The following is a 27,196-nucleotide window of genomic DNA, read 5'->3' as shown; positions in this document are numbered from 1 at the left end:
AGGCCCAGGGGACGTATCTATTTTCACCCTTTCCAGAATTTCCAACACCTCTTCCCTACATACCTCAAAGCCGTCCATTCTAATTAATTGTGACTCAATATTCACATCGGCAACAATGTCCTGTTCCTGAGTGAATACTGACGAAAAGTATTCATTCAGTGTCTCCCCAATCTCTTCAGCCTCCACACGCAACTTCCCACTACTATCCTTGACTGGACCTATTCCTACCCTAGTCATTCTTTTATTCCTGACATACCTATAGAAAGCCTTTGGGTTTTCCCTAATCCTACCAACTAAGGACTTTTCATGTCCCCTCCTTGCTGCTCTTAGTTCTCTCTTCAGATCCTTCCTGGCTACCTTATAACTCTCAATCGCCCCAATTGAACCTTCACGCCTCATCTTTACATAGGCCGCCCTCTTCCCTTTAACAAGAGATTCCAATTCCTTATTAAACCACGGCTCCCTCACACGACCCTTTCCTCCCTGCCTGACAGGTACATACTTATCAAGGACACTCAATAGTTGCTCCTTGAACAATCTCCACATATCAATTGTGCCCATGCCTTGAAGCCTACTTTTCCAAGCCACGCATCCTAAGTCGTGCCTCACCGCATCATAATTTCCCTGCCCCCAGCTATAACTCTTGCCCTGCAGTGCACACTTATCCCTCTCCATCACTAGAGTAAAAGTCATCGAATTGTGGTCACTGTCCCCAAAGTGCTCACCTACCTCCAATTCCAACACCTGGCCTGGTTCATTACCCAGAACCAAATCCAGTATGGCCTCACCTCTTGTTGGCCTGTCTACATATTGTGTCAGGAAACCCTCCTGCACACATTGGACCAACACCGACCCATCTAACGAACTCGAGCTATAGCTTTCCCAGTCAATATCTGGAAAGTTAAAGTCCCCCATAACAACCACCCTATTACTTTCACTCTTCTCCTGAATCATCCTCGCAATTCTTTCTTCTACGTCTCTAGGACTATTAGGAGGCCTGTAGAAAACTCCTAACAGGGTGACCTCACCTTTCCTATTCCTAACCTCAGCTCAAACTACCTCAGATGGCGAGTCTTCATCCATCGTCCTTTCCACCGCTGTAATACTATCTTTGACAAGCAATGCCACACCTCCCCCTCTTTTACCCCCACCTCTGACCCTACTAAAACATTTAAACCCTGGAACCTGCAACAGCCAATCCTGTCCCTGTTCTACCCATGTCTCCGTAATAGCCACAACATCGAAATCCTAGGTACCAGCCCACGCTGCAAGTTCACCTACCTTATTTCGTATACTTCTTGCATTGAAGTATACATACTTCAAGCCACTTTCCTGTTTACAGGCACCCTCCTTTGAGATTGATGCCATGTTCTACACTCCAGGTCCTGCACCCTAAAGCTACAGTCTAGGTTCCCATGCCCCTGCAAAGTTAGTTTAAACCCCCCCCAAGAGCACTAGCAAACCTCCCCCCAAGGATACTGGTGCCCCTCAGGTTCAGTTGTAGACCATCCTGTTTATAGAGGTCTCACCTTCCCCAGAAAGAACCCCAGTTATCCAGATACCAAAATCCCTCCCTCCTGCACCATCCCTGTAGCCACGCATTTAACTGTTCTCTCTCCCTATTCCTCGACTCTCTATCACGTGGCACGGGTAACAAACCAGAGACAACAACTCTGTTCTAACTCTGAGCTTCCAGCCTAGCTCCCTGAAAGCCTGCCTAACATCCTCAGCCCTCCTCCCCCCTATGTCGTTGGTGCCAATGTGGACCACGACTTCGGGCTGCTCCCCCTCCCCCTTAAGGACCCGGAAAACACGATCAGAGACGTCACGTACCCTTGCACCTGGGAGGCAACATACCAAACGTGAGTCTCTCTCGCCCCCACAGAACCGCCGATCTGTGCCCCGAACTATCGAGTCCCCAATAACTATTGCTCTGCTCTTCTCCACCCTTCCCTTCTGAGCAATGGGGACAGGCTCCGTGCCAGAGGCCTGAACCCCATTGCTTACCCCTGGTAAGTCGTCCCCCCACAAGTATCCAAAACGGTATACTTGTTCTTGAGGGGAACGGCCGCAGGGTGTCCCTGCACTGGCTGCTTCCTCCCAGTCCCCCTCACTGTCACCCATCTGTCTGCAATCTTTGGAGTTACTACTTCCTTAAAGCTCCGATCTATGACCCCCTCTGCCTCCCAAATGATCCTAAGTTCATCCAACTCCAGCTCCAGTTCCCTAACACGGTCTTGGAGGAGCTGGAGATGGGTGCACTTCCTGCAAGTGTAATCAGCAGGGACGACCATTGCATCCCTCACCTCAAACATGTTGCAAGAGGAACATTGCACTGCCTTCACTGCCATCCCTCTAAAAGTAACCTTTTAAAAAAAAACTAGGTCTAAAGAATAGAACAAGCAAAATGCAGCACTCACCTACTTACCACAACGGGTCTTATTATTAGGTTAGAGGAGGAGGGCGGGTAGGAGGCCTCGGGTTCCTCTCCTGCACGCTTTTACAGGGAAAAAAAACCTACCCAGGTAAGCTTGTGCTACACCAGCTTCCGGCTGCCCCTCTGGTCGTCGTCACTTCCCCCTGCTGCTCCCGCTCTTTCTGTGAAGAGAAAAAAAACACCGCTGCCCACTACCGGTAAGTAATTTTAAAACAAACTGTCTCACCTTAGCTGTAGCCTTTGGGGTCCTTTAAACTCAGCTGCTGCTCACACTCAAAATAAGCTGCTGCTCGCACTCAAAATGAAATTCAATAAAAGTTAGTATGAACAATGGCCCAATGATGAAAATGTAGACATTGTCATAAAAACCCATTTGCTTAAAAAATGCCCTTTAGAAAAAGAAATCTGCCACTCTTGACTTCTCTGACCTACATGAGACTCCACACCAACAACAATGTACCTGATAGAAAGTACAGGCTCTAGATTTGTGTACTGGACAAGAATCACTCTTCAATAAATGTAATTAGACTCAAGCTACAGGTAAACAGTTAAAAACATAGCGACCCTATAGTGAAGGAAGAGGCCATTTGGTCCATTGAGTCTCAACTAAGTTGACTCTTAGCTGAACCTGATTAAACTAATTAGGATTGGACAATAAATGCTGGCAGAGCCAGCAGCACTCCAGGGATTTTTTTTTTCATCTTCCCATGGCTCCAGGTGAATACAGAATGAATAGTAATTAAAAAAGACCATAAGACATAGGAGCAGAAACTAGGCCATTCAGCCCATCGAGTCTGCTCCACCATTCAATCATGGCTGATAAGGTTCTCAACCCCCTTCTCCCACTTTCTGCCTGTAACCCTTGATCCCCTTGTAACTCAAGAACCTATCTATCTCAGACTTAAATATACTCAATAACCTGGCCTCCACAGCTTCTGTGGCAATAAATTTCATAGATTCAGCACTCTCCGGCTGTCCTTATCTCCGTTCGAAAAGGTCTTCCCTTTACCTGAGGGCTATGCCCTCTGGTCCTAGTCTCTCCTACCAATGGAAACATCTTCCCAACATCTACTCTGTACAGGCCATTCAGTATTCTATATATTTCAATTAGATCCCCCCCCCATTCTTCTAAACTCCATCGAGTATAAACCCAGAGTCTTCAAATGTTTCTCATATGTGAACTTTTCATTCCTGGGACCATTCTCGTCAACCTCCTGTGCACATGCTCCAAGGCCAGTACATCCTTCCTGAGATATGGAGCCCAAAACTACATACAATACTCCAAATGTGGTCTGGCCAGAGCCTTATGGAGCCTCAGAGGTAAATCCCTGATTTCATATTCAAGACTTCTTAAAATAAATGCTATTACTGCATTTGCCTTTCTAACTACTGACTCAACTTGCAAGTCTACCTTGCGAGAATCCTGGACTAGAGCTCCCAAGTCTCTTTGCACTTCAGACTTCTGAATTCTCTCCCCATTTAGAAAATAGTCCTCGCCTCTATTCTTCCTACTAAAGTGCATGACCTTACACTTTCCCACATTGTACTCCATCTGCCACTTCTTTTCCCTGTCTCCTAACCTGTCCAAATCTTCTGTAGCTTCCTTACCTCCTCAATGCTACGTCTCTCTACCTAGCTCTGTATCGTCTACAAATGTAGCCTGAATGCCCCTCAGTTCTTTCATCTAGATTATTAACATATAAAGTGAAAAGTTATGGTTCCAACACTGAGCCTTGCTGAACACCACTTGTCACTGGCTGCCATCGTGTGAAGGACCCTTTTGTCCCCACTGTCTGCTTTCTGCCAGACAGCCAAGCTTCTATCCATGCTACCTCTATCACTGTGGGCCCTTATCTTACTCAGGAGCCTCCTGTGCGGCACCTTGTCAAAGGCCTTCTTGAATGCCACATAGGTAACAGCCATTGGCTCTTCTTGGTCTAACCTGCCTGTTACTTCCTCAAAGAATTCTAGCAGATTTGTCATGACCTCCCCTTGATGAAACCATGCTGACTTTGTCCTATTTTACCATACACTTCAAGTATTCAGAAATCTCATCCTTCACAATGGGTTCCAGGATCTTACCCATGATCCAGGTTAGGCTAATTGGTCTGTAATTTTCCATCGTTTGCCTTACTCGCTTTTGAAACAGGGATGTCACATTGCTGATTTTTCAGTCCTCTGGCACCCTCCTTGATTCTAGATCACCACTTTCATAACACCTTCACTATCTCTTCAGTTATCTCTCTTAAAACTCTGGGGTGACGTCCATCTGGTCCAGGTTATTTATCCACTTTCAAGCCATTCAGTTTTTCTAGCACCTTCTCCTTAGTGATGGCCGCCATACTCAGCTCTGCACCCTCACTCCCTTGAATTTTTGGGAAATTGCTCATGTCTTCCACTGTGAAGACTGATGCAAAATAATTATTCAGTTCATTTCCTTTTTTCCCACTACTATCTTTCAAGCATCATTTTCCAGTGATCCAATGTCTACTTTTCTCTCTCTTTTGCCCTTCATATATCTAAAGAAACTCTTACAGTCTTCCTTTATATTACTGGCTAACTTACCTTCATATTTAATCTTCTCCCTCCTTATTTTTTTTTGCCTTCCGTTGGTCTTTGTAAGCCTTCCAATCCTCTGGTTTCCACTGCCATTTGCCACATTATATGCTTTCTCTTTTGCTTTTATGCTATCCCTGACTTCCCGCGTCAGCTATGGTTACCTCATCCTCCCTGTACCATGCTTCTTTTCCCTCAGGATGAATTTATGCTTTGACTCCTGAATTACTGCAGAAATTCCTGCCATTACTGTTCCACTGTCTTTCCTGCTAGCCGCCTCTCCCAGTCAGTTCTACCCAGCTCCTCCCTCATGGCTCTGTCGTTGCCTGTATTCAGCTGTAATACCGTTACCTCTGATTCTATCTTCTCTCTCTCAAATTGCAGAGTAAATTCAATCATATTATGATCACTGCCTCCTAGGTGTTCCTTCACCTTAAGCACCCTTATCAAATCTGCCTCATTGGACAACACTAAATCCAGTATTGGCTGTTCCCTAGTGGGCTGCACCACAAACTGCTCCAAAAAGCCATCTTGTAGACATTCCACAAATTGCTTTTCTTGCAGTTTACTACCAACCTGATTTTCCCAGTCCACCCACATATCGAAATCCCCCATGATCACTGTAACTTTGCCGTTCCTACACGTCTTTTCTACCTCCTGGTGTACTCTGTGCCCCAGCTCCGTACTACTATTTGGAGGCCTGTACATAACTCCAACTATGTTTTTTTAACCTTTGCAGTTCCTCAATTCTACCCACAAATATTCTACACCATCTGACTGTACTTCATTTCTTACTATTGATTTAATTTCATTTCTTACAAATAAGGCAACCTCACCCTGTATGCCCACCTGCCTTTCTTTTCGATAGGATGTACATCCATGATCAAAGTCTGTGTGAAAAAACAGCACTAAAAGAAAAATGGCCAAACTAACACACAACAGGGAGGACACCACAACACACACCTGGGTTAGAAACCTCTCCCACAGACAGCTCACAGGCATGCAAAGAACAATACTGGCCAAGGGACTCAACTACAACCACAGGGACACCAAGACAGCAGACTTCCTAGCAGCACTAGAATGCACACTCAGGAACAATGGACTGACAGAAGAGACACAACAAACATTGAGACAAAGTATCGTACCTCTGATAACAAGGAAAAGACAAACACATAAGCTCAACACCAAGGAGAGGGAAGCACTAAAATCACTAAGAAACGATAAGAACATAATCATACTACCAGCAGACAAAGGCAGAATGACGGTCATCCTGGACAAAGCAGAGTACATCCAGAAAGCGCAACAACTACTTGCAGATACCAACACTAACCAAAAGAGAGAGTTTGACCCTACCCCACAGCTCACCAATAGAATAAACAACACACTGAGGAACCTACAAAAAAACGGACAGATAACCAGGTTTGATCTACAAAGAATGAAACCTGAAAGCAACAACACCCCCAGATTCTATGGACTACCTAAAGTTCACAAACCAGACATTCCACTCAGACCCATAGGATCACTACCAGGGACACCATCACACAAACTGGCTAAAGAACTACAGCAGAAACTGAAACACCTGATCAACGGATCCAGACACTCTATACAATCAACACAGGAATTCTTGGACATCATCAGAAATATACACAGAGACAAGGAAGAAACCATGGTCTCATTCGATGTAACGGCACTGTTCACCTCTATCGACAAAACCCTAGCCAGGGAAACAATAGCCAACCTGCTGGACATACAGACAGATAACAGGACATTGAACCTATCGACAAAGACGGCATACTCAAACTACTGGACCTGTGCCTCACAACACACTTCACATTCAACAACCAAATATATGAACAAATCAACGGCACACCCATGGGCTTACCCATCTCTGGACTCATAGCAGAAGCGGTAATGCAAAGATTAGAACAAACAGTCTTACCGCAAATATCTGACCAAACTCTGGGTCAGATATGTGGATGACACCTTTGTAATCATTAAAAACACAGAAATAGAAAACACACACAGGATCATCACCGCCACACTAACAGGAACCCGATTCACTAGAGAGGAAGAAAAGGACAACCAACTCCCATTCCTAGAGGTGATGGTACAGAGAACACCGAACGGAGAATTCACCACAAAGGTATACAGGAAAGTCACACACACAGACCAAGTCCTGAACTACGAAAGCAACCACCCCAACACACAGAAAAGAAGTTGCATCAAGACACTATTCAAAAGGGCCACAACACACTGCAGTACACCAGAACTGCAAAAAGAGGAAGAAGAACACCTATACAATGTATTCGCCAAAAACGGATACCCGCGCAATTTCATCAACAGATGCCTAAGGGAAAGACAATGGAATGAGGACATGCTGCAACCCAAAGGACTAGCCACACTACCATACATCAAGAGCATTTCCGAACTGACAGCCAGACTACTGCGACCACTAGGACTCATAACAGCACACAAACCAACAGCCACTCTCAGACAACAAGTCACCAGAACGAAGGACCCAATACCCAGCATGAGCAAAACCAATGTAGTGTACAAAATTCCATGCAAGAACTGCACAAAACACTACATAGGACAAACAGGAAGACAGCTAACGATCCGCATCCATGAACATCAACTAGCCACGAAACGACACGACCAGCTATCCTTAGTAGCCACACACGCAGATGACAAGCAACATGAATTCGACTGGGACAACACTACTATTATAGGACAAGTCAAACAGAGAACAGCCAGGGAATTCCTAGAGGCATGGCATTCATCCACAGATTCAATCAATAAGCACATCGACCTGGACCCAATATACCGACCACTGCAGCGGACAGCTGGAACTGACAACCGGAAGCGGCAGATTCAAACCACTACAAATGCCGGAGGAAAGATCACAGAAGCGCTTCACAGGAGGCTCCCAAGCACGGAGGATGTCACCTAGACAGGGGACGAAACGTCTGCAACACAAATTCCCAGCTGGGCGAACAGTATATCTGTGAATATTCAGCTCCCAATCCTGATCGCCTTGCAAGCAAGTCTCCGTGATTCCCGCCACGTCTGGAGGGATATACTGGAGGGTGGTGTGCGATCAGAGCTTAAAATTCTTGAGTTGGCATGGAAGTGACACAGGAGTATGGGGGACTGGGGTGATTGGAATTCATGAGTAGCCATAGAGGTGGCATTGGTTATGAAGGGCATGAGCTGGTATGGAAGTAAGATGGGTCGTGGTAGAGTGATTGGTGGGTGCGAAGCACAACCATGGAGGTCATAATTTGTGAGTGGTGAGGGGTTATGAAAGTCAAGCGCTAGAAGCCACAATAGCTTCTAAAGCGTCTGGACAAAGTGGACTGAGTGAAGCCTTCTCACAGCTCCTCTCCCCAGAGTCACAATTGAATCCAAAGGTACCTTTGGAATCTGAGCAGGTTTACCAAGTTGGAAAACTCCCTGACTTAAGCTACCTGCGTTGGCAGTAAAAATCTGGCCCCAAAGTGTTTTATAATAGCATACCATATTCTATTGCAATTTTATTTAAAATTAGCCCCTCCAAAACTGCCATGGAAGAAAGCTATTCATTTTTGAGTGCTCATTATGAAATGGAGACTCATTGTATCATTAGAAAGGTTATTGAATTGTTGGGACATCATAGCCAAGACTAATTCTGAGCTTATCAAATATTTCAAACAATGCAGGCTTGTTGCATTACAAAGAGAAGGAGCAAGTCTGGATAATTAATTTGTTATTTGTTTTAATAAGGAGTATTGAGGTTACTGGAACATTTGGAATTGAAGGTAATATATTTTCACGAATACTTTTGAGAACAGTTTATTAATCAACTAAATCTGAGTTTTCATTTTAAAGTCATTGTCGAGAGAATCATTGCTAACTTAACAACTAGATGCAAAGTGTGCATTATGAAAAATTATGTGAAAAGGATGTCTTGAGGTCATGCAAGTTGTCATAATGTTAAGACTCACTTGGGTAGTGCACTGGAAATCATGTCCTGCTTTCCTGGAGTTGTTGCAAGAGTTAAAAATTTTAAGAAGTACATAAAGTTTCCCAATTTACCTGACTTTCAAACGAGCCCGATAGAAAATATAAACCAAGTCTCTGTACTGAACGAGAATCACTATTCATTAAATGTAATTAGATTTCGGCAACTGCATCGTAAAATCTCTATAGTGCAGAAAGACACCACTCAGTCTATTGAGTCTCGCCTGCACTTGACAGCCAGTGGAGTGTTTTTGGAGTAACCAGTCAGTAATGAGATGATTATTGAAAACCAGAGTACCATGAAGAAGGCCATATTGGATCAGCAATATCAAGAGTATTGGAGGCAGAGTAATTAGAGGCAAGATCTCATGTAATGAAACCTCCAACAATATATCCAACTCGGGGAAAGTGAGGACTGCAGATCCTGGAGATGAGAATCGAGAGTGTGGCGCTGAAAAAGCACAGCAGGTCAGGCAGCATCTGAGGAGCAGGAGAATTGACGTTTCGAGCATAAGTTCTTCATCTCCTGCTCCTCAGATGCTGCCTGACCTGCTGTGCTTTTCCAGCACCACACTCTCGACAACAATATATCCAACCAAAGTTATTATCCTGTTAAAGGTATATAAACATAAATAGGAATCCTAAAAATTACAGGCCAACTATATCATGAATAACTTTTGCATTATATTGAGAGATAAATTGTTTGTTCAAGGTAGTTGATTGAACAGATGATTTTAGATTACCACGTGCAATCATTGTGAGTCATGTATTCCATTGAATTCTCGTGTGCTAAGCCATGATCTGTGAAAGCATGCACAGACTTTGCTTGAATGAAGAACACACAAATGGAGCAGTGTAACATGTTAATGCCTAAAAACACTCACTGAAAGGTACCAATATCAAACAAGTACTCAAGTAGAAATGCAGTATTTAAAGTCTATCATAAAAGCAGAGCAGCTTTGTAGGACTTAATTCATGTAATTTGTTATTGTTTGTATCCATTTTTGATTATGTCCTTGAAGTGTTTCAGTTAAAGCGTCCAGTAACTCCTATTGATCAAAATGTTCAGTCGGCCCCGGCCACTCTCAAGGAACTCTGTCAATTGATTCAAAGAAGGATCAGTGCAAAAACAGAAGTTTCATCAGTTTCTTTAGCTACACAACAGGCGCTGGTAGGTGCTTCTATTTTTAAGAAGGGATATGTTCATATGCGGAGTGAGCAGATAGGCATCAGCAGCCAATGATGTCTTTCATCACAATCTTGTTAAAAATGTGAATCTGATATCAATTCCCTGATCTCTCTGCATACACTGATTTTATGTTTTCTGACTCAGATTTCCAGCTTTTACAGTCTTTGTATTCCATTCATATTTTTTAATGTTTGACTTTCCATGTTGGATTCATTTTATCATTTGATTTTGGTGACCTTATTACTTCAGCCTCTTTCCATTTTTGACCAAACATAATAATGCAGTTGATGCGTACTGGCAGCCCATCAATAGCAGCCCTTACTGTGTAGTCTTAAATATAAATTGTCACTGTTGGTAGGCTGTTGGGGTTTGAGAACCAACACAGCTGAACCTTCTGTTATCATTCTATAAAATTGATTTCTTATAAGACTCATGGATGATGATTAGGAATGAAAACAAATAGTGCTGGATGAACTCATACTGGCATCATCTATGGAGAGGGAAATTCAAGTTTAATATAACTATTCTTCAGAGCTTCTTCAGGAGTGATTGGGTGAGGGAACACTAGATATTCCCAATGTCAACATTGTGCAACTCTGAAGTCACAGAGCCTCCACTATTTTGCATCGCTCAAACTTACAAATACATTACAAGCCAATGATCAATTATTGGACTTCTGATTTGTTTCTCACCATGTCACATTAGAAGTTGCATTTATCAGTTTATTTTTTGGGCAATTTTTCTATAGTAAAAGCAAATACAGCAAACTTTGTTTTAACTGGCATCATATGAACCAACATTTATGATAAACCGGCAAAAATTATATATCTCAAATGCCTCAAGTTTATCTAAAATACAGAGATTTACTGTATTATCGTGATGTCTAAGTTGTCAGTTGAGGGTGCGAATGAGAAGACTCTGTGCCAGTAAGGTTTATTTAAGAGAAATAAATTATTGAAGTGAATAAAGCATAATACCTGAATATTTGATCAACCAGTACATTGGTCCCATGAGTGCCAGTTAATAAAAAGTTTGCTGTACCTCTTTTGAACTAATTATGCAATATTAGTTTTAAAAGTATACTGTGCTTCTGAACAGATTAATTTGAAGTTGGTATTGTTATTGTTAGGGAGGAATGATTTTAGCAGATGTAAAGATGCTCTGGGAGGAGTTTTTGCACCAATCTGATGACATTACTTTGACAAACGTGGAAAACAAAGAACTCAGCCGACGAATTACTACACATATCATCACAGTCTGTGAACAGTTATTCCTTCACTATCTTCAAATGGTGGATGTAGTAAGACAGCGCTCCATTTTCACTGATGAGGCTAACCTTAGTAGACTGAAGGCTCAGCTCACAGTTGACTGCACTAAGTAGTAAGTTTTTCAACTTAAATAAGCAAAATTTTATTGTTTTAATGCTCCTCTTTATATTCCTTTCTGCTTTGTTACATAAGGTTGTTACATGAAGTCAGACTATACAAAATAATTTGCGAACACAATGGAACAAAAGTTTGCATAACTAGTAAATTCATAATAAGATATGAAAATTGCAAAACATTTTGTTATACTACAATTAACAATTTATGATGGCTGGCAGTTATTTACATTCAATTCCTACAAATCAGAAACAAATAATTAAGTTGATACAATGTTACAGATTAGGGTGAAACAGCTCATTTTTGTCTCATCGTAATTGATCTATTCATTTCATTTATTGTCCTATCTAATTGTTTTTAAAAATGATTTCAAGATTATTAGCTTGATGACCCACTTTGAAACTCAATATTAAATGTTGATTATGCTTTTTTATGGAGCTAAAAATCATACAACACCAAGTTGTAGTCCAAAAGATTTACTTAGAAGTACAACTTTTGGAGTTCTGCTCCTTCATCAAGTAGCTGTGCAGCAGGATCATAAGACACAGAATTTATAGCAAAAGATCACAATGTCATGCGTGCAACTGATACGATATACTGAAAAATTTAGTCTTTCATCTTTTAGAATGGTTTGCAGACTTCGGTTCATTAACATGTAAATCACAACTTCTTTCAAATCAGATTTTCAACATAACTTAAGGTTATGTTGAAAAGGGGACATCTCAGCTCAGACAGTGCTTTTAAGGTGTGAGGTTAGAGTCTGTCTGTAACCCAATCTTGAGTCGGACTGATTTTATTTCCAAAGTAGGATTTTATAAAATGTTACACGGATTGACTGCCTGTGGATTGTGTACGTTTTGACCAAAATAAAATGTAAGTGCAATCACAATTCTGTAATGCAAATTCATCCCATAGACTTATATGTGTGTATGCATGCATGTGAGGGAGGGAGGGAGCGACAGAGCGAGAGAGAGAGAGAGAGAGAGAGGTTTGTGCACGCCTCTCGGAGGGTGTATGCGTGTGTGTCTGAGAGAGAACATGTGTATGAGAGAGAGTCTGTGCGAGTGTGTGAATATGTAAGAGTGTGCATGTGAGAGTGTATAATGCAGTAGGATCACCTGTAGTGTGACCTGAGCCCATGGTTCCGGTTGAGGCCATCATCATTGGTACAGAACTTGGCTATCAGCCTTTGCTTGGCTATTCTGCGTTGTTACATATCCTGAAGTCTGCCTTGGAGGACAGTCCCCAAAGATCAGAGGCTGAATATCCCTGACCACTGAGGTATTCCCCAAATGAGAGGGAACATCCCTGACTGGTGTTTGTTGCGCGGTGTCCATTCATCTGTTGTCGTCACGTCTACTTGGTCTCGCCAATGTACCATGTCCCAGGGCAACCTTGACTGCAGGTTATGAGGTAGATAGCGTTGACCGAGTCAAATGAGTATCTGCGGCACAAATGGTGGGTGCTGCTCCTTCATCAGGTAGCTGTGCAGCAGGATCATAAGACACAGAATTTATCGCAAAAGATCATGCATGCAACTGATACGATATATTGAACAAACCTAGATTGCTGTTAAGTCTTTCATCTTTTAGATTGGTTTGCAGGTTTCAGTTCATTAATATGAAAATCCCACAACTTCTCTCAAATCAGATTCTCAAGATAACTTAAGGTTTTATAAAAGGAAAGGGGACATCTCAGCTCAGACAATGCTTTTAAGGTGTGAGGTTAGAGTCTGTCTGTAACTCAATCTTGAGTCAGACTGGTTCTATTTCCAAAGTAGGAATTTATGAAATGTTACATGGATTGACTGCCTGCTTTTTGAGCAAAATAGAATGTGTCTGCAATCACAATTCTGCAAATGCAAATTCACCCCATTGACTTATATGTGTGTGTGTATGCATGCATGTGAGGGAGAGAGAGAGAGTGTGTATGTGCATGGTGGGTGGTGTCCCTTCATGAGTTAGAGGTATCTGTGTCGACACTCTGACACATCTTGCAGTGGTTGCCATGACAGGGTTGTACAGTGTTGTGGTCGATGTTGTCCTGAAGGCTGGGCAGTTTGCTATAAACAGTGGTCTGGCAGTTGTTCACAGGTGAGAATTGGAGGTATGGGGAAGGTCTTGGTGAGGCGCTCATCCTCACCGATAATGTGTTGCAGACTGCGAATAATATGATGTAATTTCTCCATTCTGGAAAGTACTGGACAATGAAGGGTACCCTATCAGTCACATCCTGTGTCTCTCCTGAGAGACATACTCACACAAGTACACGCACACTCTTGCATGTTCACACATTCATGCAGACCCTCCCTCATATGCACACTCTCTCAGATACACACACATACACCCCCAAGAGACGCACACACTCATATGCACATACACACTCTCTCTCCCTCACATGCATGCATACACACATGCATGAATGCATGCAGAATTGTGATTGCAGACACACTCTATTTTGCTCAAAAAGCAGGCAGTCAATCCATGTAACATTTCATAAATTCCTACTTTGGAAATAGAACCAGTCTGACTCAAGATTGAGTTACAGACAGACTCTAACCTCACACCTTAAAAGCATTGTCTGAGCTGAGATGTCCCCTTTCCTTTTATAAAACCTTAAGTTATCTCGAGAATCTGATTTGAGAGAAGTTGTGGGATTTTCATATTAATGAACTGAAACCTGCAAACCAATCTAAAAGATGAAAGACTTAACAGCAATCTAGGTTTGTTCAATATATCGTATCAGTTGCATGCATGATCTTTTGCTATAAATTCTGTGTCTTATGATCCTGCTGCACAGCTACCTGATGAAGGAGCAGCACTCCAAAAGCTTGTACTTCCAAATAAACCTGTTGGACCATAACCTGGTGTTGTGTAATTTTTAACTTTGTCCACCTCAGTCCAACGCCGGCACCTCCACGTCATGGCTTTTTTTTATGAAGACCTTTCTGATACCAATGCTAAATTTACAATGTACTATTCTGAACCATTGTCCCCTTTGCCATAATCTAAAATTAATTATTTTAAATTTGCTTTTCACTTTCCTTTAACTATATTCTATGTTTCTATAAAATCATGCCTCAGGTACTTCCTTCTCTTTCAAGAAGAGAAGCCCAGATTTCTCCAAACTTTCTTCGTAACTTAATTTATTGTCAACAAGAATGAGCCCTGTCACTCTTCTCAACACCAACTTCTAAGTGATTTGATGTCTCCCTTGGTTTTGGTGACTTAGAGTGTTGAATAAATGATCTTAGCTCAGAGCTTGTTTGAAGATAATCTTAGTTATCTGTTTAATATTAATTAGAAACGTTACTATTTATGCTTTTGCCTTTCACAAGTGATGGAAACCATTTATAAGGTAAGTGTGTGCAAAGGTCTGTGCTATATCATTGTTGAGGTGCTAATGTTTCTGAAGATGAGTATCTCAAATACTCATGCTGTGCATTTTTTTCCTTTCCTTTCCTCCTCCTCTAATTTTATTGATCATATTTGCATGGCAACTGTGTGCTAACTGTTTGGCTGTTTGCAACATTCACTCAAGATGCTTGAGTTATAATTTTTTAAGGTGTGTGGTAGCTTAAATACATTGGCAGTTGATGGAATATAGAGGATCGGATGAACAAATATGGAAGATTGAAGAAGTGCAGGGAGGGAGAAATACTGCTGTAATTCAGAAACTGCATAACGTACTTTAGTGAGTAAGAAGAATTTCTCCTTTTCACATCAGAGATGCTTGCATTTATTGTTTAATTCCCATCTGTTCATCTTTTTTGTTCTCCTTCAGCCAGTTCTCTGCTAATAAACCTTCTTTCCCCACTGGTTTATAATCTGTACAATTCAATAGCTTGCAAAATTACTTCTCAGAATGTTAAGTTGTCAGTCTGCGAGATACATGAATCACTTGTAATTCAGACTAGTTACTGGCAGCACTATTCGTTAGATGAAAGATTTAATGAACCAGCATGTGATTTTCTGCCAATCTAGAAATTGGGATTACTTTGCTAGTTACATATATTACTGTATACTGAATTTGATATATTGATAATTTGAAAATATGGGCACAGAACTGCTCAGATCAGAATACTGAGAAAATTATAGAGAGGAGAAGAAGTCTGACTTAATAGAAATAATGATTTAAATAGTAGATTTTAGTTTGTTTTCAACTGTATTTTTATGATGTTTTTTTAAAGTTTGAATTTACCAACTATAAAGCGTTGGATATCTAGAGAAATCAAGGCTTCACGCAAATTACTAGATGATGTTGATGAAGATTCCAAAATTGAATATTTCAGAAGATATAAGCATATGGTTAGTAAATCAATGTCTCCTGAAGCCAACTTTTCAATGAAACAGCTTTTCAACCTCAGCCGACCTAAGAAAACACCACCACCGCAAGAGCAAACTATAGAAACAGATCTTCAAGAGGTTAGTCATTTATTAGAATATGAATGTAGATCTTTGTTCAACTAAATATAAGGTGAATTCTCCATTTTCTTCCAACATGGGTATAATTTTTTTTTTAACAGATCAATGAAAATATGCCAGAGCTGAACAAAGCGCAAGTTTATAATATGTTTCCCCATCAAGTTGAATCATCTGTTGATCATAGGCAAATGGAAAGTAAGCATTTAGCAATGGCTCAGGTTTGCTACGATAATAATGGGGAATCCATCAGGATCGGGAATCTTACCGTAGTCCAATGATAATCATTTATTTCACAAAAAATTAAATAAGATGTATGTAGATGTATTTAACTCACTGGTTTGCATGTGCAAATACCTCAACGTGAATGGTTTCTTACTTGCTTGCTAAAACCACTTCTGCTGGCTTTTGTTCTATCCCCTGCGTCTTGGCTCAAGATTTCAATTGTTTTCAGGAAGGGGAACATCACACTGAAAAGATCACTAAAGTTTTGTGGTCAGCTTTCCTTGAGGTCAATGGCAAATCCTTGAGCACAAAAACTGTGCCATTGCTGTTTTCTAACTCTAATCTTTATCCCAACTCTTCTGAATTCTGATTAGTTTTAAATTCCAAAAAGCCTGTTGGATAGTACAGGAGGCAATCTTTTTTTAATCTAATATTTATTTACAGAGTGAAACATTGCAACAATGTTACCACCAAATCTCCGTTACCTCGACTACCACTGTAGTTTGTGAACTTTATATCTGCTCAAGTGAAAGCCCATATGTCCTCCACTGGATATAATTAAATCCAATGAGTATACAATTAGCAATCATTCTGCCTAAGTATTTTTAAAATGACGTTTAAATTCACATTCTAACAGCTGTGCTATGATCAGCAGTATGAGGATTGCACACACAATATTTTAATACGGCGGTCTCCCGCTTATGAATGGGTTCCATTCCTGTACATTCATAAATTGTTTTGTCCAGAAGTTGGAAAACAATACAATGCAATACAAAATAGTCATTTGTAAATACAAACAAATATTTGCATGTTGGATCCTTAAAACTAATATTAATATGGGATTTTGTTTGTAAGTTGGATGATCATGAATCGGGGATCATCTGTATTGGTCACCCAAAGGGAAACCGCCAAGTAGAGAAGACATAATTTTTGTAGAAATAAATGAAAAGTTAAAGAGTGATTAATTCCTGATGAAGAGCTTTTGCCCGAAACGTCGATTTTCCTGCTCCTCGGATGCTGTCTGACCCGCTATGCTTTTCCAGCACCACTCTAATCTTGACTCTAATCTCTAGCATCTGCAGTATCCAACTCTGCCTTATGAGGGAATGTGATGAGAGTCAGAATCGGAGTCACAGACAACAATAGTAAAAGGTTGTTTAGCCCATTGAGTCCATGCCGGTTCCCAGTGGAGCAATCCAAACCCTCCCATTTCCCTCTTGATCCCTAGCGATATGCAGTTTTATTTCTTTCAGGAGCCCATTCATTTCCAAACTGTTGACAATGTAAATAATTAACAATATTCTAAGGTTTTGGTTTTGAAATTAGGTCCTGTATGCTCACGTCTACACCATTCATTTTTCTTTACTTTTCCTTTTGTTCAAAAACAACATGGTCTGTTTCCACATTGGTATCCATGCTGCCACTGGCTTTTTTTATTGCATGGGCGTCATTTCCTTGGCAAGCTTATTATATGCCATTTTTAAAAATGTCTTTTTGAAATCCACTTACAGTACATCAACTAAATTACCCTCATAAACTCTCTCCCAGTAGGTTCTCAGGGTGGAATGGTTCCTCTTTATAGCTCTTTCATAGACCATGAATGTGCCTGGCCCAGCTATTTGATGGTGAATTTAAAATCCTGACCCTGATCATGAGGGCCCGCTTCCCTGTCTCTTTACACTAAACATACCTGGTCTTTTAATATGCATCATTATGGAAGTACTATTTTCTTCATCTTGCAGCTGGTAGCTTTGTGAGGCAGGTTGCTGCCCTCATTGGACAATGGTTTCTGGTTACTGCTGGTAAAATGCTGGCCATCACTGAAATTGCACATCCTGCTAATTGGTCCGGGCATAGGACATCTTAACTGCTAAAAAAAATCTCAGCTATTCCTCATTGCCTGACTGATCTAACAGACTGTTGATGAAATATTTTTCAAGCACTATCTTTCAATTAGTCTTTCGCCCCAAACCAAAATCGAACAGCTGATTTGCACATCAGGACAACTACAGACCTCCAACAGAGTTTCCTCTGGCTTCACCCTGCCTAGGCATACTTCATCATGGATGGCATGTTGGTTCAGTGGTTAGCACTGCAGCCTCACAACATCAGGGACCTGGGTTCAAATCCACTCTCAGCTGACTGTACATGTAGACTTTGCACATTCTCCTTGTATCTCCGTGGGTTCCCTCAGGGTGCTTTGGTTTCCTCCCACAGTCCAAAGTTGTGCAGGTTAGGTGGATAGGCCATGCTAAATTGTCCACAGTGTCCATGGATGTGCAAGCCAGGTGGTTAACCATGGGAAATGTCGGGTTACAGGGGTTGGGGGCTGGGTCTAGGTGGGATGCACTTTGAAGGATTGGTGTGGACTCAATGGGCCAAATGGCCTGCTTCCACACTGTTGGGATTCAATGCTTTACAAATATCTAACCATGTTTAATATTGTCTCCTGTTGATAGTTGCTGCTGTACGAACCTCTAATCTTTCAGAGGAGCAAAACGAACTACAGCAAGAGCAACATATAAATCTAAAGGTACATTCATTATGGGAAGCTATTTAAATCATATTCACAGCTATTTTTAGTTCTGGAATCATTGAAATCAGTGAAATGTCAGGGGTTTAAAACTGGACCAGAATTGGCTTGTTTTGGTGAGAAACACTTGTATAAGTTCATGAAAAGAAAAGGTTTGGAGGGATATGGGCCAGGAAGAGACAGGTGGGACTAGTTTAGTTTGGGATTATGTTCGGCATAGACTGGTTGGGCTGAATGCTCTATTTCCATGCTGCATGACTCTATAAGAGTTTTGATCTGTTGTTTCTGGGATTTAGAAATTCTAATGTAGCAGTTTAAATATGTCATATTAATGTCTCATAGTGAGATGCTTATCACTTCTGTTAATTTGACCATACACAGAAAGAAAATGTAGGTAAATGGGAGGAATTAGAAATAGGGTAATTCACCACGTACACTTTTTATATTTCAGAGTTTGCAACCAAATCCAAATCTAAGAATAGGAACATCTTTTGCAGAGGATCTTGGTGCCAATGGATATACGTCAGGTTTGCAGAGCTTCGATAAAGTCCCAAAATCTGAAAGAAATAATCAAAAATATTCATCAATTACTGATGATCTCCAGAAGTAAGCACTACTATGTTGACTAATTTTCCCTACTCAGTGATATTGTAGACTTTTATCCCCTTTTTTTGTAGTCCACCAGATTTATTATGTACAAAACAGTCTTGATTATCTGAATGAGATGGGCGGGGAGTATTTTGTTTGGATGACTTGATTGTTCAGATAATGGATAGTGTTTTTATGGGACTTTGAGATCTTGCTCAGATAATCCGAAATTCGGATAACCGATGATCGGATGACCAAGGTTGTTCTGTACATCAGTAAGCCAAAGCAGTTTTAAAAATAACATATAGCTAATATTAATGGTTATCTCAGTTGGCTAGCTGACACATTTGCAATGCAAAGTGATGCCAACAGTTGGGTTCAATTCCTGTTCCAGCCAAGGTTATCATAAAGAACTCTGCTCAATCTTTCCCTTTGTCTGAGGTGTGGTAACCCTGATGTTGAACCAATACCACTCCCCTCCTCTCTCTCTCTCTCTCTCTCTCTCTCTGCCTTACGAGAGAGCAGCTGTACAGTACGGTAGGATTATGGGATTTTTTTAAACCAAATTTTGTTTATTAAATCAAAGTACACTTTAAAACTGAAAAAGTCTTACCCGTCAAGTGATCTCATTTACATGGACTTGTGTGAAGGTCACAAAAAAACATGTGATCAGCCTGCTTTGTCCCAACCTTCACCTAGTGAGATCAGACAACCTCCTGCTAAGCTAGCTAACTTCACAACATCTCCATACAGATCAGCTGTGCACTTTTACACAGTCTAGTCTTCTGCAAATGACCACTGTCAAACATCACAAACGTATTATCTTTCACATGGCTAGTTTGATTAATTGCTTATTAAGACTTGCTTGTGTCTCCCTGGAAAAAGGCTTATCTCTTGGACCTAGCAATCTTTGATCTCAGGCCAGCTTGTCAGGCTGCTCATTACCTATATACCATTCAGTTAACTGTATGATATTTATATCAGAGCTCATAACACTTATATAAGCACACACACATTCCTTCAGCAAAACACAAAACACTTTAAAAGCACGGACTCTTCTAATCTATAACTCATCACCAGGATTCGTATGTTTTATCCTCAGTTTATTTCAGCTATCAGCAAATTTATGTTATATATACAATACCTGTCTGACCTTTAACTATCAAATAAGTCCTTAAAATCAGCAAGTTGCATTGATGAATCATGTTTTTTCTAATTAATCTTTTAATATTGAACACATTATTTGCTGAAGCTTAACCACAAAATTAACAAGGCTCCAACACACATATTGCTGCTGTTATTTAAGGAGGATCTCTGGGAGAGGTTAGTTGGCCATTTGTTATACGGTCCAACATGATACTCATGTTTACTCTTGTGAACATAGAATGGGACTTGGGTGAGGACGTTGAAGGGTTCTGGTACTCAAGAAGGTATATGCTGAAGCAGTTCACTTCTTTTAGGGAGGAAAAATAGAACATTTAATCTCATATATAGAAAAAAGATTTGGAAGTGGAATTAGCAGACAGGAAGCCTGCAAAATGCATCAAGTGTCCATCCTCCCCTGTCCCAAAAAACACTTCCACCCTTATCAAAAGTCCTCTTTGGGCTTCAGTCTCCTTCTCATGGGTTCCACTCCATTCTCCAGTAGCTCAGTGATTAGCACTGCTGTGTCACAGCGCCAGGACCTAGGTTCAATTCTGGCCTTGGGTGACTGTCTGTGTGGACTTTGCACATTCTCCCTGTGTCTTGTGGGTTTCCTCTGGGTGCTCTGGTTTCCTCCCACTGTCCTATGCAGGTTGGAGAATTGGCCATCCTAAATTGCCCCATAGGGTCCAGGGGTGTGCAGATTAGGTAGGTGAGCCATGGAAAATGCAGGATTTGGCGGGGTGGAGTGGGGGAGGTGATGGTGGGTAGCATACGAGGCTGGATCTGGGTGGGATGCTCTTCAAAAGGTTGAATCAATGGGCTGAATGGCCTGCTTCCACAATGTGGGGATTCCATGACGTAGACCCACGCCCCCCCCCTCCCCCCACACCAACAAACACATACCTCCCTTTCCCTTGCCTCTGATTCTTCCCCTTACCTCTGATTCTTCCCTCACAAGATCTCCTGATCCTCAGGCTTCACTCCTCCCCAGCCCAACTCCACTGAACTCCAGGCCTCAATTATGATTAACTGAATTTGCTTTGCACTGATCTTCATCAAGCTGATGACAGATGATTGCTGGCTGTCAATGATGAGAAACTGCACACCAGCAAGTGGAAACATTGATGGTAGAGTGTGTAATACAGGGAGTCAACATGGACGGTTATGTGAAGCAGCTCAAGGCCAGATTTGGTTGGAGCTATACTATTGTGCCTCTTCCTGGCCCCAATAAGATCAGTTCAAAACATAACTTTGAGTCTCTACTTCTTCCCTAACAGGCTGTGCACTGCTCACTAGGTCACTAAAGTCACTTCAGAACCCTATTATTTTATAAGGTTTTGGTTAGCTTGTGTTATTGAGGCTGCTGCTGGAACAGCTTATTTAAATTTGCCACAGTGTGGGGTTGGAGTGGTAATTCAAAACAACCTAATTAGAACATCGGTTTCATTTGCTTTAGTTCCTGAATAACATTCACTATTGAAATGTATTTTATAAATTATCCTTTTTTTGTATTAGCTATGAAACTATAAAATTGTTTTATAAATAATTATGTGAAGCACAATGAAGTCAAAGCTTTTTATGTGCTTCAGCCTGCCATGTCCTGTTATGACATTCCATCTGTTGAAAAGAGCCAAAAGTGAATGATAAGCATTTTAGAATTTAAAAAAAGTTATTTAACTTTCCTTGCCAAAATATTATTAAATCCTATAATGTTATTATAGTCTCAGATATTTGGCAAAAACTATGAAAAATGTGAAAAATATTCATTCTTTGGAGTTTATCAAGGCATGATAAAATTGACCGTACCGCCTACAGGGCCTTGATGCAGCCCAGGGCCTGAGAGCTTGGTGCAGACTAGGCTGTAGGGTCCCCTGTTAATCTCTACTCATGATCTCTCTTTGTTTCTGTTGGGTTTTTTTTCAAACCTCCCCTAAGAAACGTTTGTATTTAGTTTGATTCTCAATTGTATTTTTGAAATGACGCATTGTAAGCAGACTTTTCTTCTTTATCAATTTCTTATCCAGGGAGATTAGTATTTCTTTACCTGATCTTTCCTTTTTGAGGGAGTATTCCTTGACTTTGCCTGAACTGTTTCTTTGTTTAGGAAGGCAGCCCATTTTTCAGCTACAGTTTTACCCCCCAACCTTTGGTTCCAGTTGATCCAGCCTAGCTCCATTCTTGCCCCATTGAAATTGGCTCTCCCCAGTTTATTTTCATTATTCTGGATTTGGCACTGACCTTCTCTCCCATTGGCCAAGAGCTTATAAGCATTGTCTGTTGAGTGCTCCCCCCACTACTACTTCAGGTGCGTAACTAATCAAATTTCCAAGAACTTTGATCCATCAGTGTCTGCTTTTCTTGTTGAACTGGACATCAACTGCTATAGAGAACTCTCCTGAATACAATCTATGAACACTCCCCCCACTCTTCCTTTTACACTACGACTATCCCCATCTGTTTTGCAGTAGTTTAGAATCCTCTATTATAACTACTCTAAAATATTTCCACTTCTGTAATTTTTCTGCACTTTTGTTCCTCTACAACATTCCTAATAGATGGTTGTCTGTAGGCTATATTGAGCAATGTAATTGCACACTTTTTATATACTTTAGCCAATTGATTTTGTCCTTGAACCCTCTGGGACATTATTGTCCAGCACTGCAAAACTCTCCTTAGCCAATACTGCAACCTCCTCCTTTTCTTGCTTTCCAATTTTTTTCTGAATACCTTGTCCGCAGAATATTTTAACATCCAGACTTGACATTCCTTGAGTCAAGTCGATGTTATCATCACAACATTCTAAGTCTACATGATAATCTATGCCTGCAGGTAATCAATTATGTTTACTATATTCCGTGCATTCACATACCTACAATATAAGCCTGATTTAGATTTCATTTTTTTCTCCCTTACCCAGACTTCATCAGTTATGTTACTATTGTCTATTCTACTGCTGCCTGTTTCTCTTAGTATTTTGTGCACCCTGATACTCCTCCCTGATATTATTTCCTGGTCTCAAACCCTGCAGAGTTAGCTTAAAGTATCCAGCAGCACTAGCCCAAATGCCCAGAAGCATTCACTCCATGCTCTGTTTAGCTGCAATGCATCTGGTTTGTGCAGAAGTCAATATCTTTACTGTCAGTGTCCATTCTAAATCCCTTCCTCCTCCATCAGCTTTCCAACCATGCTTTTATCTGCTTTATTCTCGAATTACTACTTTTGAAGTTTTGCTGCTGCCTGTTTTCAGTAGCTTGCTTCTGAAATTCTGTCTGCAGGCCAACATCACACTTCTTACCTAATACATTGTTACCAATGTGGACCATCTGGTTATTCCTCATCTCCATAAAGCCAATCTGTGATCCTTGATTCTGATACCAGGGAGGCAACATACTGTACTGGAGTGATGTCTATAGCTGCAGAAACATCTGATGTTCCCCTAATTAATGAATCACTGACTGTTATTGCTTTTCTTTTCTTCTTCCTTTGCTCCTGTATAGCTGAGCCTCTCATGGTCCTACAAACTTGTCTCTGGCTGTGCTCCTCTGAGCAAGCCTTCACCAAGTTGGGGGCCAACAGATTTCTTTAAACTTCATAAGGGATTGTAATTCTTCATGTTTGCTGATCTGGGCTTGAAACTCCATTTCAAGAGTTTGTCCATCATGATTATCTCACTAACAACTCTTGTTCCGGTTCACTGCTCCACTGGACCCTGAAAACCTGACTCCATAGCATAGGCACAGCTTCAGCTTTTCACTGACAGCTGTTCAATCTAGAACTTCTCTATGTTTTCCCGGAGCTGATAGAATATGAGTTTCTAGATTGGGGCTGTTAATGTAGTCCAATCAGGGGCCCCTGATTGACAGATAAAAAGGGGCATGAGAGAGACACTGGGAGCTAACTCTGAATGAGGTAGTAGTAAAGTCAAGGACTGTTTATGTGTAAGAAAATGGTTATTTGGTGATGGATACGGCCTCTGTGGATTTACTTCAGAGACTACTCTTTGTCTCCTTAACATAAGTGTGTCTTCTTTGAACTCCTCTTCAGTGATCCCCAAAGAATCCTGAGTCATCTATTAGGAACCTTTTGCAATTAGCCTTGCCCCCTATGGCTGGACAGAATTGAATATTGCCACCTACCCACTCTTGAACTGTGTGATTCATTTGAACACAGCATTCTAGAAACAATTTTATTGGTCAAACAGCTCGACTTTAAGCAAAACATACTTTATTTGTACACCATAGCTAAAATACAGATAAATTAAAAATAAAAGATTCAGCTTTACTATGACTCTGTTGCAATGCTTAACAAAATTACGTATTAACTATTACTAATTAACTGTTCCAATATAGTAGCATCCCAAAAACACTCACTTGACAAGGCAAATTCAGTAAAATCGATTGTCTGCCATGCTATTCTAGCAGCCAGAAGTGAACCCCAGCTTTCATCTGTAACCGAGAGAACAATAAGAGTGTCCACATCTAGCTTCAAGACCCCAGCAACTGCAGAAAGATAAAACTAAAAATCCTGGTTCTGCGGGAGCTTGACCCCACCCATTCAAACTGCTTTTATTGATCCAATTTTAAAAAATGCCCAAGGCCTCACAATCTGTTTACTTAACTAGCTTTGAGCTGACCACTTGTCAATTCTGTCTCATCCTTTCTTCATAAAAAGAAACCAAGACAAAATACATTTCATAGACTCAGAAAGTATGGAAACAGACCCTTTGGTCCAACCAATCTATGCTGCACATGATCCCAAACTAAATTAATCCCACCTGCTTGCTTCTGGCCCATACCCCTCCAAGCCAGACGTTGTAATTGAACCTACATTCACCACTTCCTCAGGAAGTTAATTCTACATGTGAATTCTCTGTGTAAAAAACTTTGGCTCTCATGTCATTTTTTAAATCTCTCTCCTCTCAGCTTAAAATTGTGCCCCCTCATCATGAAATCCTGATCCTAGGGAAAAGACAACTACCATCTATACCTCTCATTATTTTATAAACTTCTATCACATTGCCTCTCAACCTCCTATGCTCCAATGAAAAAACTCCCAGTCTATTCAGTCTTTCTTCATTACTTAAATCTTCCATGCCCAGCAACATCCTGGTAAACCTCTTCTGAACCCTCTGCAGCTTAATAATATTCTTCTATAACATCGTAATCCAGAAAAGGCTCCACCAATGTTCTGTACAAGTCAACATGATTTCCTAATTCCTATACTCAAAGGACTGAGCAATAAAGGAAAGCACGTCAAACACCCTTTTAACCACCCTGTCTATATTCTTAATGCTATGGTATTGTCACACCTTGTTTGACTGATGATGTCGTTATTAGGTAGATGGGAGTTTTGTGAATATGGCATGCCAAGGTACGTTTCCAGTTTGTAAGGTATTTGCATTTGTTATGATTATATGGGAGCAGGTTGGGAAGGGGCAGAGCTAGATATGGAGTGTAAGTCTTTAGAGGTCATGTCTGAGATGTTGTTGGGGTCTTAGCCTTTATTTCTCCGCTGACCAACATTTTTCCCCTCAGCCTGGGATTATGTTCTCTCTTAGCTTTCTACCACTTTCACCTCTGTCTGGATGAAGATTAAATATTCTGTCCTTCTCCAACATTTGATCTGTGCCATATTTTCCCTCCTTGTTGGACCTGGAACAATGTTTTTGTTTGAGAGACACATTTCATAGACCAGAGAAAACAATGGGAATTGGTGACCTGACATCACCAAAAACCCCATTTTGTATTTGCACTGGGGAAGACATCCTTGCCATATGTGTCATAGGATGGTGTAATCGGGTCAACAAAAAATGAGGAGATCTAATATAATGTCTCTAATATCAACATTTTAATTTTTATCGTCAATGAATATAATTTGTGTCACGTATTTACTGTCTTCATATAGGCTGTTGGAAACTTCCACTCCAGATGAAGAAGATAGTGATCCTGAAACAAGCCTTCCTCCCCTGATTCAAGCACTCACATATGATCATACTCAGGAAATTAAAAAATACACGCAAGAGAAAATACTGATGGTACTGTTATGAATAAACGTTTGTAAGATTGTTTTGTTGTTGGAACTGCCTCTTTAATTTAAGGTAAGATGGAAGGATGAAAGAGTCTCTGAATTCTACTCAACTAACAGTAGCCTTCTTTCTATGAGCTAGTAGTGCCCTGGTTGACTTAGTGTGAAGAAGGTGCAAGATTGTCCACACCTGTAGGCAATGAGAAGAGTAGTTAAGTTAGTTGGAAAATGGTTAGTCTCCAAGACTCACAGGCATATAAAATTTGTCAGGTTTTAAAAACAAGTATGATTTCAGCTGTAAGTTTAATTCCAAGAGAGAATGAGTTTGGTGTTAAGAAAATGGCCTATTATTATTTCTACCAGGATATGTGATTCACATTGTCAGGGAGATAGGCTTTGAGAGCAGAGAGGTCAACAAAACGTGATGGATTAGGTTTCTTACAACATCATTGTAAGAAATCTATAATCATTGAACTTCACAAATATAAGTATATCTGCAGCCATCTGAGAGACAGAGAACAGGAAATAAGGCAGCCGGTCCTGCACCTGAAGCAAAGAAAATATTGAGTTTGTTGTTTCAACATGCAGATCTTGGCTGGGAGCTCACATTCAGATTGAGGAGACTAGATTAATGAAGATTCAAGGAGGCTGGTAGCCTTAACTTGAGCTGGAGTGAAGTATTCTCCTTTGTAAACT

At 40.8% G+C, this 27,196-nt stretch overlaps 1 protein-coding gene across 1 annotated transcript in view; it reads left to right on the top strand.

Annotated features, from left to right (window-relative positions):
- The window catches only part of LOC122561665 (coiled-coil domain-containing protein 87), a 75,119-nt gene that overhangs the window by 10,422 nt on the left and 37,501 nt on the right, over positions 1–27,196 (top strand). The window contains exons 4-10 of the mRNA XM_087999298.1: positions 10,015–10,163; positions 11,311–11,561; positions 15,753–15,987; positions 16,089–16,182; positions 18,669–18,742; positions 19,194–19,348; positions 26,381–26,510. Coding sequence (XP_087855424.1) covers positions 10,015–10,163; positions 11,311–11,561; positions 15,753–15,987; positions 16,089–16,182; positions 18,669–18,742; positions 19,194–19,348; positions 26,381–26,510 — 1,088 coding nt within the window. The remainder of the gene's footprint in view (positions 1–10,014; positions 10,164–11,310; positions 11,562–15,752; positions 15,988–16,088; positions 16,183–18,668; positions 18,743–19,193; positions 19,349–26,380; positions 26,511–27,196) is intronic.

This window comes from Chiloscyllium plagiosum, unplaced genomic scaffold, assembly GCF_037043375.1.
Source record: "Chiloscyllium plagiosum isolate Xiang-an unplaced genomic scaffold, Cpla_swu_hap1 HiC_scaffold_23, whole genome shotgun sequence".
NCBI classification, from domain to species: domain Eukaryota; kingdom Metazoa; phylum Chordata; class Chondrichthyes; order Orectolobiformes; family Hemiscylliidae; genus Chiloscyllium; species Chiloscyllium plagiosum.
The sequence above is the reverse complement of the archived record's forward strand: the minus strand, read 5'-3'. Positions and strand labels throughout refer to the sequence as shown.